Source organism: Canis lupus, chromosome 33, assembly GCF_048164855.1.
Source record: "Canis lupus baileyi chromosome 33, mCanLup2.hap1, whole genome shotgun sequence".
Classification (NCBI taxonomy): Eukaryota; Metazoa; Chordata; class Mammalia; order Carnivora; family Canidae; genus Canis; species Canis lupus.
The window spans coordinates 14,094,968-14,117,597 of record NC_132870.1 but is presented as its reverse complement, the minus strand read 5'-3'; the positions used below and the strand labels follow the sequence as shown (position 1 = coordinate 14,117,597).

The following is a 22,630-nucleotide window of genomic DNA, read 5'->3' as shown; positions in this document are numbered from 1 at the left end:
TGAGGGATGCCTGGGTGCCTCAGCAGTTGCATGTCTCCTTTCAGCTCAGGGTATGATCCTGGAGTTCCAGGATCCAGTCCCGCATTGGGCTCCCTGGGAGGAGCCTGCTTCTCTGTCTGCGTCTCTGCCTCTCTCTCAGTCTCTCATGAATAAATAAATAAAATCTTATATATAAAAAAAGAAAACTCTTAGAAATTTGGTAATTAAATCTAGATTTCCTACAGAGGTGGTGAAATAGGCAGAAGTCGATGTGGGTTGAAAGAAATTTTCTTTTCAACAAGTATCAACTTTTCTCTTTTATCAACACTATCACTAAATCAACATATTTTTCAGCAAATGTGATAATCATTATTACTAATTGAAGGGGAACAAAGATTTGCCACCCAGAATATGCCTTGTTAGCATAAGAATTATCTTGAGCTGAGTATTTTTAAGAAACAGACATAGGTGAAGCTCTGAAAATGGAATACAAATTACTGTTCTATAAAAGAAGCTACATGTATAAGGGAAATCCTCATTTGTAAAGGTGTCTCACTCTACCAGGAAGAGGACAACTCTCAATCTCTAGAAACTCTTATCAATGGAGAAGTCACAGTCTTAAATCTGCATAACAGCTTTACCCTTGTTTACTATTCTTTTCCTGGCAACCTCCCATAACTAGCCTCTCCTATGCCCCTAACCTCACACCATCATCTTTTGTCTTTAGCTGGAGGTTATATTTAAGATGGTGACTTGGACCATTTCAGGGAGTTACTCAGTTTTTCTGGGTATCTCCCATCTATAGAGGAGGTATACATGTCACAAACTTTGTTCTTCTCCTGTTTATTACAGGTAAGACTCAGCCAAGAACCTAGAAGAGTAGAGGGAAAGTTATTTTCCTTCTCTACATAGGCTATATAAAATTTGTATGTCTGTGGCTCTTTTATTGTTTTATTTTGATGAATATTTTTACAATTACAAGAGCTTTTTTTTAACACCCATCCTTGCTATTTTTCCCCAAAGGATTTCAACTATAAATTCTCTTAACAAAAGGACTATCAGTTAAGTAATACTGATTCTGCACAGTCAGAGCTGAAATAAAAACCTGGAGGCATTCCAGGAATGATCTGGCTCCTAGATAAAAATTCAGGATTTTAGGAGGAAGCATTCAATGCAATATTATGAAGGAAACTGCATGATGGTACTCATGTTTTAAAATCACTGGTTATCTGAGTTGATTTGCATTTAATGCTTTGTTCTAAAAGGCACAAGGTAGCCATTTTGAAATATTTGTTATGTATAACAAAACGATACAGGATAACAGAATAATAATATGCACTTTTTTATGTGAGTGAAATAAAACAATGCATACTTATTTGCTATAGATTTTCAGGATTAATGTAATGTAATAGTCTTTTAGTTAACCTATTCATTTATTTTTTTAACAAGTAACTACTGAGTGCTTTCCGTATTTGTTGGCTTTAGTGGCATACCTCTGATATCCAATGAAGTCTAATTATACATTTAAAGTATCTAAATTCACTCTGCCTGCTGGGAGAAGAGTGGTACAGGAGAGAGGAGGCTGACAAAGTGTATGCAAAATAAAGAGAGAGGAAAGTAAAATCAATTTACATGGTGTGGCTGATCAGACCTCACTTTCTTCTCAGTGCTTCTGCTAAGTGGAAATGATAGGAGGAGCCTGAGCAGGCTGTTCCCTCAGGCTGTCTGTGTTCCTCTAGTGTGAGTCTCTTGATGCAGGGGTTCTGATTCTAGGGTATTATGGTACAGAATGCATTTTTTTTTCATGCCACATGGCCTATAAATGAAACCCACCTTTCTTACCCAGGGCTGCTGCTAAGACAAAGCAATTTGTTCTTATTGACTGAAGGTCTTTGAGGGGTGTTCAAGGAGCATATCACAATAGGATTTCTCACTAAATGTGATTTTTACCTCACCACCTTCAAGTCTTACATCTCACCCTGAGATTGCTCTAGATCACCGTTTAAAATTTCCTATCACAGTCTTTTTTTTTTTTTTTTAAGATTTTATTTATTTATTCATGAGAGACACAGAGAGAGAGTGAGAGGCAGAGACACAGGCAGAGGGAGAAGCAGGCTCCATTCAGGGAGCCTGACGTGGGACTCAATCCCAGGTCTCCAGGATCAGGCCCTGGGCTGAAGGCAGCGTTAAACTGCTGAGCCACCCAGGCTGCCCTATCATAGTCTTTCTTGACCCTTAACCCTACACTTACAATTATCCTTTCAGTGTGTTATTTTTCCTGTCTATATTGTACTTAGCACCTTCTAACATATTATACTTTACTTATATTTATTATTTATTATAAGTATGCTGTCAAAAAATGCAGGCTTCATGAGGGAATATTTGTGGTTTCATTAAAAGATGTATCCCAAGTACCTAGAACAGAGTCTGGCTTTCATGGGGCACTTAATAATATTTGTTGAAGAAATGCATGTATAGATTTTCAAAAATGATACCCTTAAAACTTTACCACTGAATAAGCTGTGATTCTTCCACTAAGTATTAATAAGTACCTATGGCAGATGATCATATTTCTTGTGTTTTTAATTGATGTTTTTGTCTGAAAGTTATCCTTAATGTAACATGAAACTGTAGCTTAAAAGAAAACCTGGAATATATCAGTTTTTAAACTTGATTTTTCAAGTTTATGAGAACAAACAGAAATACTTGATATAAGTAAATATAAATAAATGAAGTATGTGAGGAGAAAGCACTCATCTGCTAAATGCTGGGGCACACTGACATGATCAGAAGTGCTGAATTTATGAAAAAATAACTGCAATGAATAGATCCAAAATAGATAGCTTTAACAAACTATGGCTTATTAGCAACTGGATGAAAAAGCCTGATTGATAATTATTCAATTCTTACAATTAGGTTTAATCCATAGGCTGACATAATATAGTCACATAACACAAAATACTCTCTTGCTCTAATACATAATAAAACAATTATGGTAAAACTAATCATTCTTACTCCTTACTGATGAACTATTCTCATATTGTTAGAATTCCCTGGACACTATTAACTGTATCAGGAGGGTCTCCAAAATTAAATCTAAGAAAAGTAGCATAGACTGAGAATACACAGACAACTGCATTGAGTTTTCCTTCCAAATGTGTATTCATAATGCAGCTAATATTTTTCTAGCATGTAAGTAGAAAACTTCATTTATAAAGCAAATCCCACACATTTAACCTGTGTTAAAATGTTTGAAAAATATATACTGGTATGATCATACTTCTCTAAACTGAGTTATGCTTCACTCACACATGACTCAGACAAAATATATGTGTGATGCCCAATTCAGTCAGTTTTAAATAGACAAATGAAAACCATTAATAATATTAAGAGTAACAGTGGTTAATAATATTTGATGAAATACCTGATAACGTCAAAACTCTTAAAGAAATATGAACAAAAACATTTGCAAGTTCAAAGCTAATAAACACTTCTTATTAAATATGTGTATAAAATATATGCTAATTAAGGGAAGACTCCTCTAGAGTCCCTGTGATTGTTCTTAGTCAAGTTCAGGCCTAATTAAAAAGAAAATTTATACTTAAAGTAAATCAGCTACATTTAAAATGATAAGCTTCTGTTTTTTTTTTTTTTTAAGCTTCTGTTGAACATCAAAAAGTAAAAAAAAAAAAAAAAAACCCAAAAACCTCTCCATATAGATGCCAAATTTTAAAAAGTACCTGAATTTTTGCCCTGTTAGTACATAAGATCTTCACTGCATTTGCTTATTCATTTCCAATTATTTAAACCTAAAATTTTATTTCCAGAGGCTCCAACTATAATGATATTTATAGATAGTATAAATTCTATGCTGAAGCATTTATTTATACAGTTGATGTAATCAGAAAAATCTCTACCTCTTAGTGTAATCCTGCAATTGGCAACATTGCTACTTGACTGTATCTAGTTTTAACAACACAATGACACCTAAGAAATTATTCTTTAATCTTTTAATAAACTAAGCCAGTGTAGACAGAAGAAGGTGAAAGCGGTTAAATTAGCATTGATTATTGAAGACACATTCATCATTTATTTAACAATCTCTCTCATTATCACAAGAGCTATTTTGTTTATAGGTCCTTGCTGAGATACTCTGTTTTTACTTTTAAAAATTTTTGTCTTTTGCATTAGAAATCAAAGCACTCTGTACAGTAACATTAGTTTCAAGTTTCCTGATAAATCTGTTATATAGAAGTTTATTGTATGAATCTTTGAACTTATTCACTGTAGTGGATTTTCAGAAATTTATTTTAATAGTTTTCATTATAATTAAAGTCTTTCAAGAATTCTACTTCCTATTTTAAGCGAAATGTTTAGTAACAACTATCTTTCCAAGAAAATTATACTAAAAGATACTGGTAGTCTCTTTTATTCTGACATTTATATAGAAACATGATCCATACTGATCTATAAAAAACAATTTGTGACTAATACTGACAGCTTTAGAAAATAAGCAAGAGAGTATAAGAATCATTGATAATGTACAAGATTTTTCATATTTTCTCTGGCAAACACTATTGCAAATTGTTAAGTAGATATAGCATATATGTGAATATATATTTATGAAAAAAACAAAATGTCAGACTATTTCCTGAGAAAATTGTGAACAAATATTGTAAGTCAAAGGATAATTGATTATTCTTATTGCCTAAGAAAAAGTAAAAAATTTACGAATAGATAATGAAAAGTATAGAAAATACATCCCAATCATAGAAAATACATTGTTAATGAGCCACATATTCCCAAATAGTCACACAGTTTATCACATTTCAAATGCTTTTCTTATTTCTCATTTGCTTTTTAAAAATATTTCCCCACCCAGTGTTTTCCATAAAAAATGTCCCAAAGTTTATTAGGACAATTACGTCCAGTTAGTGGCGTGATATTCTATATGCATATCTTTGATAATTCCTTTCTGATTCTGATGATTTATATCCTAGAATCTATCACCAGGAAGTGTAAAATATGAAAACTTTAGAACAGATTATTATTCTATGTTAACAACTACCTAAATCATACCAGACACTTATACAAAGGGATCCTGAATGGACTCATTACCAAGAAATTGTTATTCTTAGCCTTAATTCAACTGAGTAAAATACATTAAACTCTCATTGTCAGATATGAAGATAGGAACAAAAAAGTTTTAATAAGAATTAACTATGTTCATGGCTCTATTTTAAATTTTTATTTACGTATTTAAAGAACTATCTAGATTTGATATAACAAATCTCATAGAAATAAGAACATCATGGGTCATAGAGAGGCAAATACACGATACTGTTTAGTTATTTCCCCACAGGTACCATTCGTCTCTTAGCAACTATTTCTCACTTGCAGTCAATAATATTGCTAGAGATCTCACATTCTATCCTTATATTCAGTCCTTTAGAAATTTGGTGTTGGGGTGTTTGGGTGTTCAGTCAGTTAAGCATCTGCCTTCGGCTCAGGTCATGAACTCAGGGTCCTGAGATGGAGTCCCATATTAGGCTCCATGCTCAGCGGGGAGCCTGCTTCTCTCTCTGTCTCTTGCCTTGATCATGCTTTCTTTCTCTCACTCTCTCTCAAATAAATAAATAAAATCTTAAAAAAAAAGAAAGAAAGAAATTTGGAGCTGAGTCTCCCAAACATCATTTCCTTATTGAGTAAACTGGGATATTTGAGTCCCAATATGTGTTTTCCTCTTTCCTTATTTAAGAATATATTACTTTTTAATAACTAGGCTTCCACAAAAGAGCATGTGGTACTGAACAAATAACTTCACTTTTCTGGAACTTATTTAACTTTTAATTTTCTTATGTTGGAATACGATTTAATGGAAACTATTAATTTATCAGTCTTATTGGATAACTGGCTTGCAGATTTATTTTATTTTATTTTTAATTTTTATTTATTTATGATAGTCACACAGAGAGAGAGAGAGAGAGAGAGAGAGGCAGAGACACAGGCAGAGGGAGAAGCAGGCTCCATGCACCGGGAGCCCGATGTGGGATTCGATCCCGGGTCTCCAGGATCGCGCCCTGGGCCAAAGGCAGGCGCCAAACCGCTGCGCCACCCAGGGATCCCCTGGCTTGCAGATTTAAAAAGACATAGGTAATTATTTGTAAAATACATACTGAGCTTATAACCTAGGTACTGATAAACAAATAATATATATAAACAATTTTTTAAGACTTTATTTATTTATTCATGAGAGACAGAGAGAGAGAGAGAGAGAGAGAGAGAGAGAGAGAGAGAGACAGGCAGAGGGAGAAGCAGGCTCCATGCAGGGAGCCGGACGTGGGACTCGATCCTGGGTCTCCAGGATCATGCCCTGAGCCAAAGGCTGCGCTAAACCGCTGAGCCATCCAGGCTGCCCCCAAAAAAATGTAAACAAAAAAATACTCCTTCAAAAGAGATAAACATTAAAATACTTGCGGTAAATCCTCTTTGAACTTAGAAGTCATTTCTATTTTAAAATATGAAACATTAGCACTACTTAGATCATATATAACACTGGTTTTCAGGCAAGAAGTAATGCAGTCACCATATTGATATCTAGAATATTTAGATATCTATAATAAACATCTTAAAACGAATGTAACAAAACCTCAGAAGTATAGCTTTTAATGTTTTTTAATTAAAAGAAAGAATACATATAAATAGCTGAAAACAAGTTGTGCTAAAATTCAAACCTTTGTTTACTTTCTAATAGAGACAAGTAGATTTATGTTAAATATAACAGTATAATTTGCAAGATGATACAAAAGTAACAATCATATTTATGTCATTTAATATAATAAGGACATGCAGATAAGCTTACATTTTATCATTATACACCTTTGTAAAACAACTTAAAATCATCTTTTCTAATCTTATTTGTCAATAAACTGCTAAAAATAATATTATCATTTTTAAATAGAAGAGAGAGCTCTGACAAATGTTAGATGCAGGATAAAAAAAAATCCTTCATATTTTTATTAAAAGTAAGTTTAAAGTCATGAACTTAGGCAAACTGAAAATCTCATAGCTTCATTTAAGAAAAGATAAGGAATTTATATCAAAGTTAACCAAAATCATTCAGTGTTACTAGAAGCAATCTTGTATCAACACATGTTTTACAATCCTATTTTGACAATTCAACAAGTATTTCACACTAAGAAAAAAAATGCTAACTTTCAATTAAATTACTTTCTGCAGCCTGCACTGAAGCCCAAAAGCTAAAATAGTATTGTAAATTTCTCTGCAAAGTTGTTTCCTTTTATGTAACAGAATGTAAAAATGATGTGCCTGGCCCTTGGTGATTGTGAACATAACTTTATTAAACTGTTAATAAATAAATTAGTACTTAAAAATAAATTGTTCTGGTATTTTAATATGTATCATCTACATGTCTACAAATGCACCAATTTAAAAGACTATATGAGGAATGCTAGTTTAAAAAAAATATTAAGACATTGGTATGCTAGTCAGTGCCTGTAATTATCTTTTTCACTTCCAGAAGGTATTTGGGGATTATTTAAGAGCAAAAGATGAATGGTGAGCCACTAAATCCTATTAAATCAATGCATGGACACAGCAGCAACGGAGGTAAATAAGCTGTGGATGTCTGAATACCAATAAAGAAGATAAAAATGGTTTTATATAGCTACTTACATCATAGCCTAGAAGTTCAGTCTGTGTGGATTTATCTACTCTTGAAGCAAAAGCCTTCTGTAAATGCTGGACTTTTTCCTACAAAATTAAAAAAAAAAGAAACGACATTGGTAAGTCATGTGCTTCTACACTAATATTCTCCACTTATTAAAATTTGTGTACAATTCATGATTATCTGCATGTATACTTTGCTCTGTGTTTTGCATATAAGCTTAAATATTCATAACTCTAATTTTCTAGCCATAAGTACTGCACCTTTGGCATCTTTTAGTACAGAAACTACTGTGATAGAACCACAGAACACTAGAGAGCCAGGATTGCTTAAACCCAAGACCAAATGCTTATACTATGTTCCTTGTTCACTGTTTTTTATTTGTTTTGTTCTCTGTTTTGTTTTTATTTGTAAATTGAATTGATAGGATTTTACTGATCTAGTTTCAGAGCATTTACCTTTAAATCCAAAAAATACTACTACTCAGTGGATTCCATTTAGTTTCTTTTTAATTTGTTTTTTTTCTTCTTAATCCTCTCCTCAAATCTACACATTTAGGAATCTACATGAGATTTGACACTGTAACTAATTCTGTTATAACTAGGTAGGGAAGTAATACATGAAGAAAGTTTGGGATTTCTTATCTCAAATACAAACACACCCATTCTGGTCTACTAATTTGACTGAGCTTCTGGTTGGGGACTTCTATTCTGACTCCTAGATGTATCACTTAAAAGAGGATCCTGAGCTTAGTTATCATGAGATGTGTTTACTGCGTGCATGGTACATCTGAAAGTACTAATATGATCATATCTCACCTTGGGATTTTTACTACTATTGTCACCCATTTTTAATGAGAATAACATAATTTAGAAAGTATAATCTTGACAAATTTTCCAAATAAGCTCATGTGATTCTACTAGATTCTGTTTTTACTTTAATTTGCTTTAAAGGATAATTTGTTTTCTTTTCTTTTGACCGCTCAATGAAATAATCACATAATCTGTTAAAGACAAAAACTGATTTAATTCATCTTTTTTTTTTTTTTCCAGAAAGAGATGGTGGTCATCACAAACGTAAGAAGAAAACTTTCCTACCTTCCCCTCTTCTACCCTTCCTTCCTATTTCCTATCCCTTCCTATTCCCCTCTTTCTTTTCCTTAATTCTGCCTGAAATATGCAAGTAATCACAGTTAACAAATTACACACATAATTTAGGTAAACATATTTATATGGTTTATTGAAATACAGAAAAAAACCCTTTATGCACTATTAATGTCTCAGACCTTCTAGCTTCCCTACCGTAAAACTACTAATGCTTCTATTCAGACGAAATGAAGATTAGGTAATTCAGGAAGATGTCATGCAAGTGAGGTACGATCTTAACTGTTTGAAAAGGATAAGTGACAATGTGGCCACATTTTGCAAACTCAGTTTAAAATGAGAAGTAACAAGTTGTGTTTATTTAGACTTAGGCTGAGGAAGAGGAGCAAGAAGTAGTAATTAGCAAAGGAAGTGATAAAGTTTGTTATCATTGAAAGGATGTTTAGAAAAAAATATTTGTTTCTGAAATAGGTTGGAATAATAAGTATTGGAAAAGCAGGTTTTATTATAAATCTCTAGATGTACAAATATTGGCACATGAATTAGAGTCTATGCACTAAAGCAAGAGGCAAGGAGGAATAGACAACAAATGCTTCTTCCATTATGCTTTGCTCCCAGTTCTGTTTTCAAGGCCTCACAACCTGAAGATAAGAGTGAGAAGGATTGGTAAATTCTGGTTCATCAGTCTGAATTATAAGACTTAGAAAATTCAAGTCATGATAAACCAAAAAATTCAAATAGCTTCAATAACCAATAGCCTAATCAAGGCAAAACAAACAAGTTCTATATCAAGAATACTTTCAGAAATTAAAAAAAAAAGGCATTTCTAAAGGAATTCATTGCTATTTTCTTTTCCTTTTGGAGGCATTTTCACAACAACAAATATGTCATATTTAAATTATTTGTTACCTATGCACTCACTCATAGGTATACCTATGCATATACCTATGCTATATTCAAATGTGGAGAGTAAATTATAAGTTTCTAATAGACTTAGGTGTATATAAAGATTAAATATTTTGTTTGGTGTAACAGTAGGAGGATAATATATGAAAGTTTATGATAAATTTCTGTAACATACAATTAGAAGATTAAAAAAGTCTCCACACCTGTTGGAAGATAATTGCCCATGGGGCTTTGGCATTTTTGCAAGACTAATGGCTATTTATGAATGGATAAATTTAACATGAGATAAAAAGAATATTGTAATCAAATAGAAAATACATCATAAAATAGCTATTATTAGATGGTGAGCTTGCTAATAATTTTTATTTACATAAAATGAATATATCTTAATTATGCAAGCAAATATATCAGAAAAATAGAAATAAAACATCATCATATACTTTTAATTTCACACTGATTTGATATAATAAAAGTATTTACTTAAATTGTTGATTTCACTATAGAGAAAGAGACATTTCACCTTCATGATACAAATTTTTCATATTCCTTAACTCAGCCATAATTTTTATTAAATGCATATTATGGATTTTGCTCAGGGCACAAGAGACAGAAAAGGGAAAAAAAAGGTATAGCCCTCCTAATATATATAAACTTGTCAAATTACTGAGTTGTAAACCTGAGACTAATGTAATATTGTGTGTCAACTATACTAAAAAAGATCCATCTCAATTAAAAAAAAAAAGGATAGCCCCTTTTATGAAAAACTTCCACTGTGAAAGACAAAGATATTAAAAACAATTAGTATCCAATATATAAAAATAAAGGGAGTACAGAGATGACTGGAGGGATATGTGTGTGTGTGTGTGGGGGGGGTGTGCTCTTGAGTTGCAGAAGAAACATATAAGAGAGTTAAATAATTGAAATGTAGAAGCTTCTGACATCCTAGCTAAGACTAGCAAAATGAATTATTATTATTATTAGCCAAGCTGGAGTAGAAGGGATGAAGATTCTTTCTTAGGCAAGAACATTTGCAAATATTTAGAAGTCAGAGATCCTGACAAAGATATATATAAACATCTACTAGTTCAAACTTGCCTAAGTGGAGACTATGAAAGGGACAAGGAATAACACTATAGTGTTAAATCAAGTCTGTGCCAGAAAGTATAGAATTCCTGTACACATGTGATTTAATGTGTCTTTATTTTTTGGTATTTACCTATGTAAACAAACATTGTAATTTCTTCTTCTAACCTCTCCCAGAGGGATAGAGGAGGACTGAAACAACTTCTGGTAGATAAATTTTATAAATAAATCTATACCTCTGACAAATATCTATTTATTTTTACATTTTCCATTCCAAGCAATGACAGTACCCATATTTCTTAACAAAACAAACCCTTGTGCATTTTTTTCTCATTTAAGATTAATAAAACCTATGTATGCTTAGAATAAACACAAAGAAAGAAGACTAGCAGATTCTGTAAAAAACAACTATATATATATATGCATATATATGACCAAATTATGGGATGAAAAACAGACATTTCATTATTTATATTTGATATTATTTTACATTTCTGCCTAATCTTGGTCCTGAATATGTGGAGGTTTTAATATTACATAACATCACTATATGAAAAACAAAACAATATATGTGATAGTTTTTCTCAAGTTTCCAAATAATTTTATCTGATGTTAAGAGTAATTTAATAACATCTGTATAATAAAAGTTAGCTACTATATATAAATGCATATAAACCAAAGAATTATATATACTCTACAAACTTAACAAGAATACTTATATTCACATTCCCTCTCATTCTGTAATCTTTACTACAACAACTAACAATAATAGATGACACTTAATAGAATGTAGTTACATGCCAAGCACCATATAGCATAATATATGTGGATCCTCTGAGGATCATACAATGTCTGTATCATTGTTCCTTTTTAAAGCAGGAAATTGATACTTAGTAAACAAATCAGTTGCTGAAGGTCACACAAGCTAGTAAGTGGAACAGCCAAGATGAAAACCTTCCTTATCTCCAAACCCTGATGTTCTTTCTCTACTTTCTATAAAGATATTCTGATTCTGAAAAAAAAACCTACGAGCAGAATTGCTGCTCACATATTGCATATTATATACCAAATGTATGGTAATACAACTGTTCTTTAGTTCATCCTGTATATATCCTTCTGCAGACTCTATTAAGTCATTTTTCTTTGCTGCAAAAACAATTTGAGATGGCTTATGGATCTTTATTTTCTGTAAAATCTGTAATTCCATAGAATGTTCATACTGTAAATAAGCAATGCCAGCAATGCATTTTGGAGTATGAGTTAGGAATAACATGATAAATTAATACAGAGTTAAAATACAAAACTGGAAGCAAAATGTGCAAAAGCAAACTGAAATAAAAACTAAATGTTGAAAGGCATGAAATCCTAATGATAGCAATGATATTATCAATCAGTTCAAGCAGAGTAATCTTACAATAATTCAATTTAAGTTGTTAAAAATTTGCTGATGTGTGTGTATTTGTGTTTTATGCACTGGGTAGTCATAGACTCTGTCTCTACAATATATGTTGTCCATAGAAAATGGTTAAGTTCCTAATTTCATTAAAAATTCTTAAATTTAATATTTAATAATCAAAAACCTATCAAATGCCTGAGCATAAAAAATATAACAGGTATCACTGATATATGTAAATTTTTGCACTCTCATGTGTGCACAGGTAAAGTACCCGTCATTTTAAGATGCACTGGAGAAGAAGAAATGTGGCAAAAAATAAGTGGGGGGGAGGGGCAGGGAGACAAAACCATAAAAAGCTAACTGGCTTTGAAAAGGAAATCTTAAATGACTAAGAGAGTTAAATACTGGCAGTTATTTATCCTTATTTTAGAATATGTTTGTATTTAATTACATTATTAGATATTCTCTTGATTAATAAAATAATTATGAATATTTTAACATCTAGCAGTTTATCTGACATAATTTACTTATACCTTAAATATTAATAAGTATTTCATCTACTATAGCTGTTAAAAAATTTATGCATGTAAAACTAAGTGCAGTAAAGGTGAAAAGAAAATATTCAATAATCCCAAGAAATTACTCCAATTTATTTTAAATTATAAGTTTAATTACCTACAGAGAATATTGTGAATTCAAGATGAAAAGGCAAATGAATTTAAAAAAAGAAAGAACATGAGGGCCTACATGCAGCTTTAGAATCTATAATAAAAAATGTACTTTTATTAATAAAATTAAGAGGCTGAAATGCAAAATATATGTAATAGTGATTATAGCACTAGTATATGAACGTATACCTTGAGGTTAAAGTGAAAAACATGAAAGCATCCATGTTATTATGCAAATTTTGCACACATACATACAAAGCAATATAAAACATAGGTATGAATCAGAAAAAAAAAGGAATATCTTAAAAATAAATAAATAAAAGAATACAAAGACTGCCTAAAATAGTATAATCCTGAATTTAGATCTTAAATCATGGATCTACAGATTAAGTTAAAGCGTTTCCATAGTACTGAAGTGAGGAGCAAAGCTAACTTCACTCAACGTGGGGCTCGAACTCATGACTGCAAGATCAAGCGTCACAGACAGTACTGACTTGAGTCCGACAGGTACCTGGAGAAAAACTATCTTTTAAAATTGAAAAGTAGGCCAAACTGTGGAAGGAGCTTCTGTGTCCATCGAAAGATGAATGGATAAAGAAGATGTGGTTTATGTATAGAATGGAATATTACTGAGCCGTTAGAAATGACAAATACCCACCATTTGTTTCAACGTGGATGGAACTGGAGGGTATTATGCTGAGTGAAGTAAGTCAATCCGAGAAGGACAAACATTATATGTTCTCATTCATTTGGGGAATATAAATAATAGTGAAAGGGAACAGAAGGGAAGGGAGAAGAAATGGGTAGGAAATATCAGAAAGGGAGACAGAACATAAGGACTCCTAACTCTGGGAAATGAACTAGGGGTGGTGGAAGGGGAGGAGGGCGGGGGTTGGGGTGAATGGGTGACGGGGACTGAGGGATGAGCACTGGGTGTTATTATGTATGTTGGCAAATTGAACACCAATAAAAAAGAAATTTATTATTAAAAAAAAAAAAAAGTAGGAACACCTGGGTGGCTCAGCGGTTGAGCGTCTGCCTTCGGCTCAGGGCATGATCCTGGAGTCCCGGGATAGAGTCCCACATCAGGCTCCCTGCATGAAGCCTTCTTCTCCCTCTGTCTGTCTCTGCCTCTCTCTGTCTCTCATGAATAAAAATAAATAAAATAAAATAAAATAAAATAAAATAAAATAAAATAAAATAAAATAAAATAAATTTGAATAAAATAAATTTGAATAAAATAAATTTGAATAAAATAAAATTGAAAAGTAAGGGGTACCTGGCTGGCTCAGAAGAAAGTGTGATCTCAGGGTCCTGAATTGGAGCCCCATGTAGAGGTTATTTAAATAAAAATTAACATAAAATAAAATGGAAAAGTAATGTAATTCAACACAATAAAAATCACAAAGTGTTCTGACTCCAGTTTAAACCAAAAATTAAGCAGATCAAAAAGAATTTGATCTTATAATGGACTTCAATGTCAATAATAAGAGACTTAAGTACAACAAAAGCAAAAAATTAAAGGGAAAATCATTAGGATTGTTTAATAATACCAAGTCCAACGATGAGCTCAGAAGTGCAAAGGCTGTATTATAGAGATCACATTGATTATTTTCACCCACCTGTACTAAGAGCATATCACTGAAGGAATCAGTAGAATTAGAAACAAGCACAACAGTGACCAAGCAATTCATAACTGCTTACCCAGAACATACAATTTCTTGGAACTATCAAGCCAACATTAAAATATATTAATATCATTTTTTTTACTTTCCATTATGGAAAATTGCTAACATATAACAAAAAGGGAGAATAAAACAAAGGGTCCCTATGTACTCATTACCCAATTTCACCAACAGATATTGGGATTAAAAAAAAAAAGAAGAGTATTAGCTATATATTTAAATAGCTCTATTGGTCAATATTGTCCTTGAGATTAGGTAAGAGATGTTTGCATTACAGTACCCTGCTCTTGCTGTTCTCTCAGCATGTTCTGCCTATGAGGAGGGTATTCTGTGGGGATAAGTGCCACAGTCAAAGGTCAGGTTTCCTTTCTGACCATATTCTAGAACCCTGGAATTCACCCTCCAGTTTAGGACATGACCAGGTCCTCCTAAGGGTTGCCCAAAGTGTGGTCATGGGGCAGATATTTGGTGCAGAGCTTGGGTGTTCACTGGGTCAATCACAGGTATACTCATAAAGCCATGAGGGACAGAATGTAGGATAATTGGGTGCTAGGTTAGGCAGGAGTCAGGGCCATGGTGCTACCCAGGATGCTATGGAGTCCACAAAATTATAATTGGAATATGACTTTCCAAGTCATTAGAAAAGCATATTTGTCAAGAGAGGAGGACAGAACATATTATATTCAACAGTTTTTAAATCCTGATTTAGAATTTTAATATTTAGACTTAACATTCTCTGTGTCCCCACATTTATGTTCTTGCCCTGAATCTCACAAATGTTAGCAGCTTTCTTGTTATTATATTCTCTGGGTTTTTTGATCACCACACCTCAGGAAAAACAACTGAAGTCTGAAAAAGTTGCAGAAAAGGGTAAAAGGATAGGGGGCTTATTTTATGTTTATGTTTGTATATATTTTTTTAAATGGGCCAAAAATAAAAAGCCAAACAGAAGGAGGATATGTCCACTAAATCATTAAAACAAATGTCTAAATAACAAATTTATTTTTATGATACCTAAACTAGGAAACTGACATCCTCCACAACCCACCACTTTAAGACTGCATTGGAAGCGATTTTTTTTTCAAAAAGATTACATATCATTACATAGTGTATTTTAAATTTATGGAGTTCATTACCCATGAGAGATTATGCAAACTGAAAATATACCCAGATTTAAGAGAGTTTAGGTTACTTCATTTAAGAAGGGGATACATCAAAAATGTAAATTGGGAATTCATATCTCTGGAGATTAAAATTATTGGAGATAGTTGTGCCCAGATAATTATATTTAATATCCTAGAGGTAAGGCATATGAATTTTTTTCCAACAAGAACCTAATGATGTTTTGCTTCAGTCCTAACAATATTCTTCTCGTTTTCAGATTTTTTTTCAAAGAGCATGTTGTACTATATATAAATTCCAGTGTAGTTTCAGTAATGGTAGATTAAACAAATATATATTTAATTTATTTTATGCATGTTACAGGCTAATTCATTTCTTCTAGTTTAATACCCTTCTCACTAAGGTGGAGCTAATTACAAAGTCCTCATGAAAAGGGGCTTGAAGGAGATGTCTTTGAGTTAGATGACTTTAGAAGCTAGGAACACAAACTTCCTGGGTTAAAAATAATAGGCATTCAGTGATGTATCAGAAAAGTTATGAGAGAAGTTGTGACTGAGAACTACGACCTAGATTGGGCATGGGCTCTTCACATCCAAGACATATATATGCTAATTACATTTCTGAAATATATTTTACAATCCTTTCTTTCATATCTAGTATCACTACTCCGGATCCACTACCTAGAGACATGCAGGGAAATGGAGCATAGATCTGTGCACAGTGTACAAAAGCTACCATTCTCTTTTATTCCATTAGCCTCTGTATTGGGTTGACTAGGGTCCCCAAAAATTCATGTCTACCTGAAACTTGTGAATGTGACCTTATCTGGAAATAGGATCTCTGTAGCTGCAATCCAGTTAAAATGAGGCTATACTGGATCTAGATGAATCATAAATACAATATGACTGGGCACATGGGTGGCTCAGTTGGTTAAGCATCTGGGATGGAGTCCTAATTGGGCTCCCTGCTTGGTGGGAAGTTTGCTTCTCCTTCTGCCCCCTCCCCCATCATGCTCTCTTTTCTCTCTCTCTCAAATAATTAAACAAATCTTAAAAAAATATAATATGACTGGTGTCCTTATAAGAAGAAGGATATCTGGACACAGTAACACATTTATAGAAGGGCATATGAAGATAGAAGCAGAGATTAGAGTGACGCATCATCCATAAGTCAAGCTATAAGGACAGCCAGCAACCACCAGGAGCTAGAAGAGGCAATGAAGGACCCTTCCCTAGAGCTTTCAGAGGGAACATGGTCCTGCTGACTGACACCTTGACCCCAGACTTCCTGTCTCTAAAACATAGAGAAGATAAATTTCTGTTCTTTAAAGTTAGCCAATCTATGGTATTTTGTTACAGCATCCAGAGGAAACTAATAAAGCCTTTTAACTGGTATTCCTGACTTAACCTATACTTTCTCCATTCCAAAGTGATTTTCTAATGTAATTCAGATCACATCCTTCTCTTGCTTAAAACCTATTAATGTCCCATTCCAATATGGTAGCCACTAGCCACATGTGGCAAATGACCACTTGATATGTGGCTAGTTCAAGATGAAATGTGTGGTAAATATAAACACACAAGATTTTGAAGACCTAAGTATAAAAAAAAAACCCTAATATCTCATAAGCAACTTTATGTTTATTATATCTTAAATGATACTATTTTGGATGCATTAAGTTAAAGAAAATGTATTAAATATTACATTACATAAATAACTACAATTTATTGCTTATTTTGTATTTTTTTAAAGATTTTATTTATTTATTCATGAGAGACACAGGAAGAGAGGTAGAGACATAAGCAGAGGGAGAAGCAGGCTCCCTGAGAGGAACCCGATGAGGAACCTGATCCCAGGACCCCAGTATCACAACCTGAGCCAAGGGTAGATGCTCAACCACTGAGCCAACCAAGTGCCCCATTTGTTTTGTATTTCTATCAAAAAGTTCTAGTCTATATGATAAAGAAAGTAAACTTTTATAGTGATATACTGCTCCTGCCCTTCCTGGCTCTTATTCATTATGCTAATTTTATCTCATACCAATCTTCCCCTTGCAAAAATGACTCATACTCATTTTCTTGCAGTTGCTTGAGTGGAGCAAGATTTTTTACACTTGAACGTTCAACATGCTATTTTTTCCATCTGAAATATTCTTCATATTAAGTGTTACTGCCTTAGAGATACAATCTTTGAAGTAGATTTCTATCTCCAGGTGATTCTCTTTTAATATTTTTACTAAATGTCTCATTTCAACTGCCAGTTATTTCTTTTGACTGTTTGCCTATATTTTGTTTGTCTTCTGCATTAGCATGTAAGTTCCTCACGGCAAGGATCATGCCTAGTTAGAGCCATATCAACTCCACACAACCTAATGTAGTTTTTGGTACAATCTAGGTGTTTGATACTTCTTTGAATAAATGAAGTAGGAGAATGAGAGATGATGCATGAGGTTTGAGAGGAATCATCAGAGACCAGCTGGAGAAGCTGATATACTGCAAAAGCATTTGCTATAGGGAATTTAATATTAGTGACATGACAAGTCTAGTAAAACTTCTGGAATTTGTTATGGTATATAAATTTAAGTAGGGACAGCTTGCAAGTGATATATGAACTAAGAGGTTATTCTGGTAATTCTAGGCTGTGCGGAGGAGGAGGAGAAGGAGCAGGAGGAGGAGGGAGGATGAAAAGGAGGGAGGAGGAAGGAGAGGAGAAGGGGGGGAGGAGGGAGCAGAGGAAGGGGAGAAAGAGGAAAAAGGGGAAGAAGAGGAAGAAGAGAAGCAGATAAACCAAAGTGAGAATTAAAGAAATGGTACAAATCCAACATGTGTCTGAGGATTTGGTGCTATAACATCAAGTGAGAAACATTTTCATGAATTGATTAGGATTTTTTAAAAAGAAAAAAGATTGATTGACTCTCTTGAGAGAGAGAGAGAGAGAGAGCAAGAGAGTGCAAATGGGGGGAAGGCCAGGGGGAGAGGTAGAGAGAGAATCTCAAGTAGATCCTGCTTAGCTTGGAGTCCAATGCAGGGCTCTATCCCATGATCTATCAGATCATGACCTGAGTCAAAATCATGAGTTGGACACTTAACTGACTGAGCCATCCAAGTGCTACAGAATTTTTTTTTCCAAGAAAAAGCTTATGTACTCCATCCTCATTCTTGCCTGAATTGTATATTTTGAGTGAGAAATTAATAAGGTGATTCTTCCAGTGAAGATAATTAGGGAAAAAAAATAATGAATGTAGAAGTGTCTTCTATAGGAAATAGGGCTCAGGAGAATTTTCTGATACATCAAGTCTCAAACATCCCCTTAATAACATCCTGGTCTATAACATATACCTTCTACTTGTCAGGGGACCCTCCATTCCCTTGGCCCATATTCGCAGAAGGGGATTTCTAGCAGAAGTCCTACCTCTCACTCACTCCTCTTCATTTATTAACTAGTAGGTGATCTTGGAAGAAATAAACATGTTCTATTTCTTAGTAGCATGGCCTATCCACAAGATGAAATCTCAGCTTTCCCAGACATAAGTTTACAGACTTCAGTTCAGATAAGAATGTACTAGAAGCTTACATGGCTGCATTTCAATCCAGGTTAGATGACATTCTAAGTCAATTTCCCTGAATCTTCTATTTTGCAATTAGTTCTGAATTTAGGAGGATAAAGAAGGATGTTGCTTATTGCCACTTTTAGTCTCTAACACACAGAGACATACACAAAATCAATTTGGAAAAATGGAGTTTCAATATAGTTATTAGGAAGTTCTAGCAGAGTCATAGTAGTATTGATCCTAGAACCATAGGACCTTAATTCAACCTTAAAAATTATTACTACTAAAAACAAACAAACAAACAAACAAAACCAAAAGAAGCAAGCCCTGTATCACAGAGACAGGAACTTACCAACAATATTAAAATTGACATCCTGAAAGTATAGAAAAGACTGTTCTAGCTTTTTCTTGCTTGGTATTTTTATTCAGGAAAGTCAGGATAGAATACTCTGCCCATTGTGTCATTATGGTTTAAAAAAAAGACTCCTGTTTTGAAGAAAAGATTCACTTCAGGGGACTGTGAGCATTTTATTTTATGCTATTGATTTAATTTTAATGTATTATAAAGTTTTTTAAACTGAGAAGTGACATAAAAGTCTTCAAGGCAGTCGTTCATTAACAACAATATGCTGATGACAGTATCCGGGAAACATAAGCATAAGGGAGACAAGATTAAAATCACTACAGACTTGCAGAATCAGCACAGCATTACAGGTCGACAATCAGCTAGAAAACAATGGAGGTCATGAATCAAACTTGGCCAGACAAATTGTAGACACAGATCAAACTTTACTGGCAAACTCAAGAAATTCTTAGCATTGGAAAATGCATTATCCTTCAAATTTCCTTCAACACACTCATAAAAAGAGATAAACAAATAAACAAATAAATAAATACATAAATAAATAAAATATAACCCCATAAATGTATGTCTAAACTGCAAAATCTAGTAAAACAGAATCTGAAGGTATTATGTATGAAAGGACTTACTTAGTGGCTTTGGATGTCTATTCATCTTTAATAAAGAAATAATAGGCAAAGGCATTTAAAGCTGGACATAGTGGATTCCAAATATTTAAAGAGTATTTATAATTTATTGATTCCATATATTTAATGAGTATCTATAACTATTAATTCACCCACCAGTAATTATAGCACATTTAACTATACAAATTAAACTATGAACTCACTTTTTCTCTGTAATTACAAATCCAATACAATTTTATTTTAATAGATATTCATTATTTTGTATGTTTTATATTTACCAATACATCTCTTTCTATGAAATTTTTTGCCAATTTTTCACTAAGAGCCATTTCGGAATCCAACCCCTGAATAAGACACAACTGTGCAAATGGTGCAGTAGCAGAAGTGGTACAGGCTCTCTCTTGAGAGGTGTGTATGGAGTGCTAAACATCATCCTCTTTATACACAGGAAGTGGTAAACAACACACTTTGTTTTTAAAGATTTTTATTCATTCATGAGACACAGGCAAAGACATAGACAGAGGGAGAAGCAGGCTCCTTACAGGCAAGCCCAATGCAGGAATCGATCCCTAGACCTGGGACCACATCCTGAGCCGAAGGCAGATGCTCAACCGCTGAGCTACCCAAGTGTCTCAGTAAAACATTGCTTCCTTGCTGTTTCACTACCTATAGTTCATGGAAAAGATAGGTTTCCAATAAGGAAACATACCAATGGGCATAAAGTTACAAATATTGCTAAATGATGTAAAGGGAAACAAGGAGCTCTTAAGAGAGAGAATAACATGAAAGATACCTTTTAATTATATCTGATGGTAGAATGTGCCTTAGTAAGGAAATTTAACAGCTTAAATCTATGAGACAAAGACACAGCCATGCAGTACGAAAAGAATTATTTCAGAAAGGGATTGGATAAAGCTCAGGGAGTTGGGGATGAGGGGGAAATGCAGGCATTTGTTCAAGAAACTAAAAATGTACAGTGTAACCAGAACTTGTGGGCAAGTGACATCTAATATTGGCATCAGATGATTGTAGGTCACCTAAGCATTGACTTTTATATTGAGTTCAGTGGAAACCATAGACATTTTAAGTATGAGTCAATTGTATTTAGCCATTATCATTCTGGCTGCTACATGGAGAAGAAAACAGAGGTAAAGAAGATATGGGAAGATGGTAATTTGGAAGGTAATGAAATAATCTAGAAGAAATACTTTTGGCAGGAGGAATAGAGTCCTATATATTTTTCAGACTCAAGTAAGAGCTAGATATGAAAGTGAGTAATTTACTTTATAAGTAAAGGAAAAGGGAAAAGTCAAGAATGACTCCAACTTTCTGTTCTGAGCAAACTGGGAGGAAAGTGGTAGCATTTCTGATATGGGAAGACTGCAGGAGAAGCAGGTTTGATTGGCAATGGGAGTGAATGGGAGAAAAAGCAAAATCATTTGAGAATAAGGGTGAATCAGACATACTGAATATACTAGAAAGGAGATAACTGACAGGCATCTAAGAACATATGTGGCAAGAGGAGTCATATGAAGTAGGTTGCTGAATGCTACAAAAAATGCTAATAACTAGGCTACAAACACCAAGAATCTTTACATGAATTCATTATCTTTCAGATGGTAGCAGACATCAGTCTTTTCTAACAAGAACTCCTCATTCCTCCCCTGACATATCCATTATTTCCTGGGAACATCACTTTCCTCCACTTTAGCACATTATAGCAAGAGCTTCCAGGTAATGCAATATGATCAATCTGTCACAGTTCACTGCTTTACAGGGAGTGGATCCCTTTCCCAACCTGAGCCATCCAGACATCCCTAAAATTATTTTTGAGAAAGAATGAGAGAGAGAGAGAGAGAGAGAGAGAGAAAGAGAGAGAGAGAGAGAGAAAGAGAGAGAGAGAGAGAAAGAGAGCTCAAGTGGGAGGTGATGAAAAGCAGAGGGATAGGGAGAATCCCAGGAAGGCTCCACGCCCATTACAGAGCCCAGTGTGGAACTAGATTTCACAACCCTGAGATCATGTCCTGAGCCAAAATAAAAAGGCAGGCACTTAGTGACTGAGCCACCCAGGTGACTCTAAATTTTTCTTTGAAGATTTATTTCTTTGAGAGAGAAAGAGAGAAAGGGAGACAGGGGCAGAGAGAGAGGGAGAGAGAATCTCCAACAGATTCCCAGCTGATGTGAGGCTGGATCTCACGATCCTGAAATCATGACCTGAGCCAAAATCAAGAGGCAAGCACTTAACCGACTGAGCCACCCAGGCATCCAGAGAATAAAATTAATCAAATAGTTTGGACACACTTATAGATCATGATACATACTGCTAAAGTGTATTCCAAAGATCATAATAAGCAAAATAAATTAATTAATTAAAAAAGACACTAGAAATATATGCACCAATTTTTCAGCAATGCTCCCAGCACTGAATTTCTATTTTGAAAAATGTATTAGCTAGATTATTGAA

General features: G+C 33.7%; 1 protein-coding gene and 1 long non-coding RNA gene across 6 annotated transcripts in view; one reads left to right on the top strand and one right to left on the bottom strand.

Annotated features, from left to right (window-relative positions):
- Positions 1-22,630, bottom strand: part of CCSER1 (coiled-coil serine rich protein 1) — a 1,367,203-nt gene that overhangs the window by 640,659 nt on the left and 703,914 nt on the right. For 4 of the 5 annotated variants that reach the window (XM_072810584.1, XM_072810583.1, XM_072810587.1 and 1 more), the window contains one exon: positions 7,675-7,752. In XM_072810584.1, the coding sequence (XP_072666685.1) occupies positions 7,675-7,752 (78 nt within the window). Of the gene's footprint in view, positions 1-7,149; positions 7,753-22,630 lie in introns of those variants that run through there. The other variant, XM_072810586.1, reaches the window with a different exon arrangement.
- The window catches only part of LOC140623862 (uncharacterized), a 46,425-nt gene that overhangs the window by 16,406 nt on the left and 7,389 nt on the right, over positions 1-22,630 (top strand). Inside the window, exons 3-4 of the long non-coding RNA XR_012023397.1 lie at positions 7,520-7,784; positions 8,719-8,742. This is a non-coding gene — a long non-coding RNA (uncharacterized lncRNA). The remainder of the gene's footprint in view (positions 1-7,519; positions 7,785-8,718; positions 8,743-22,630) is intronic.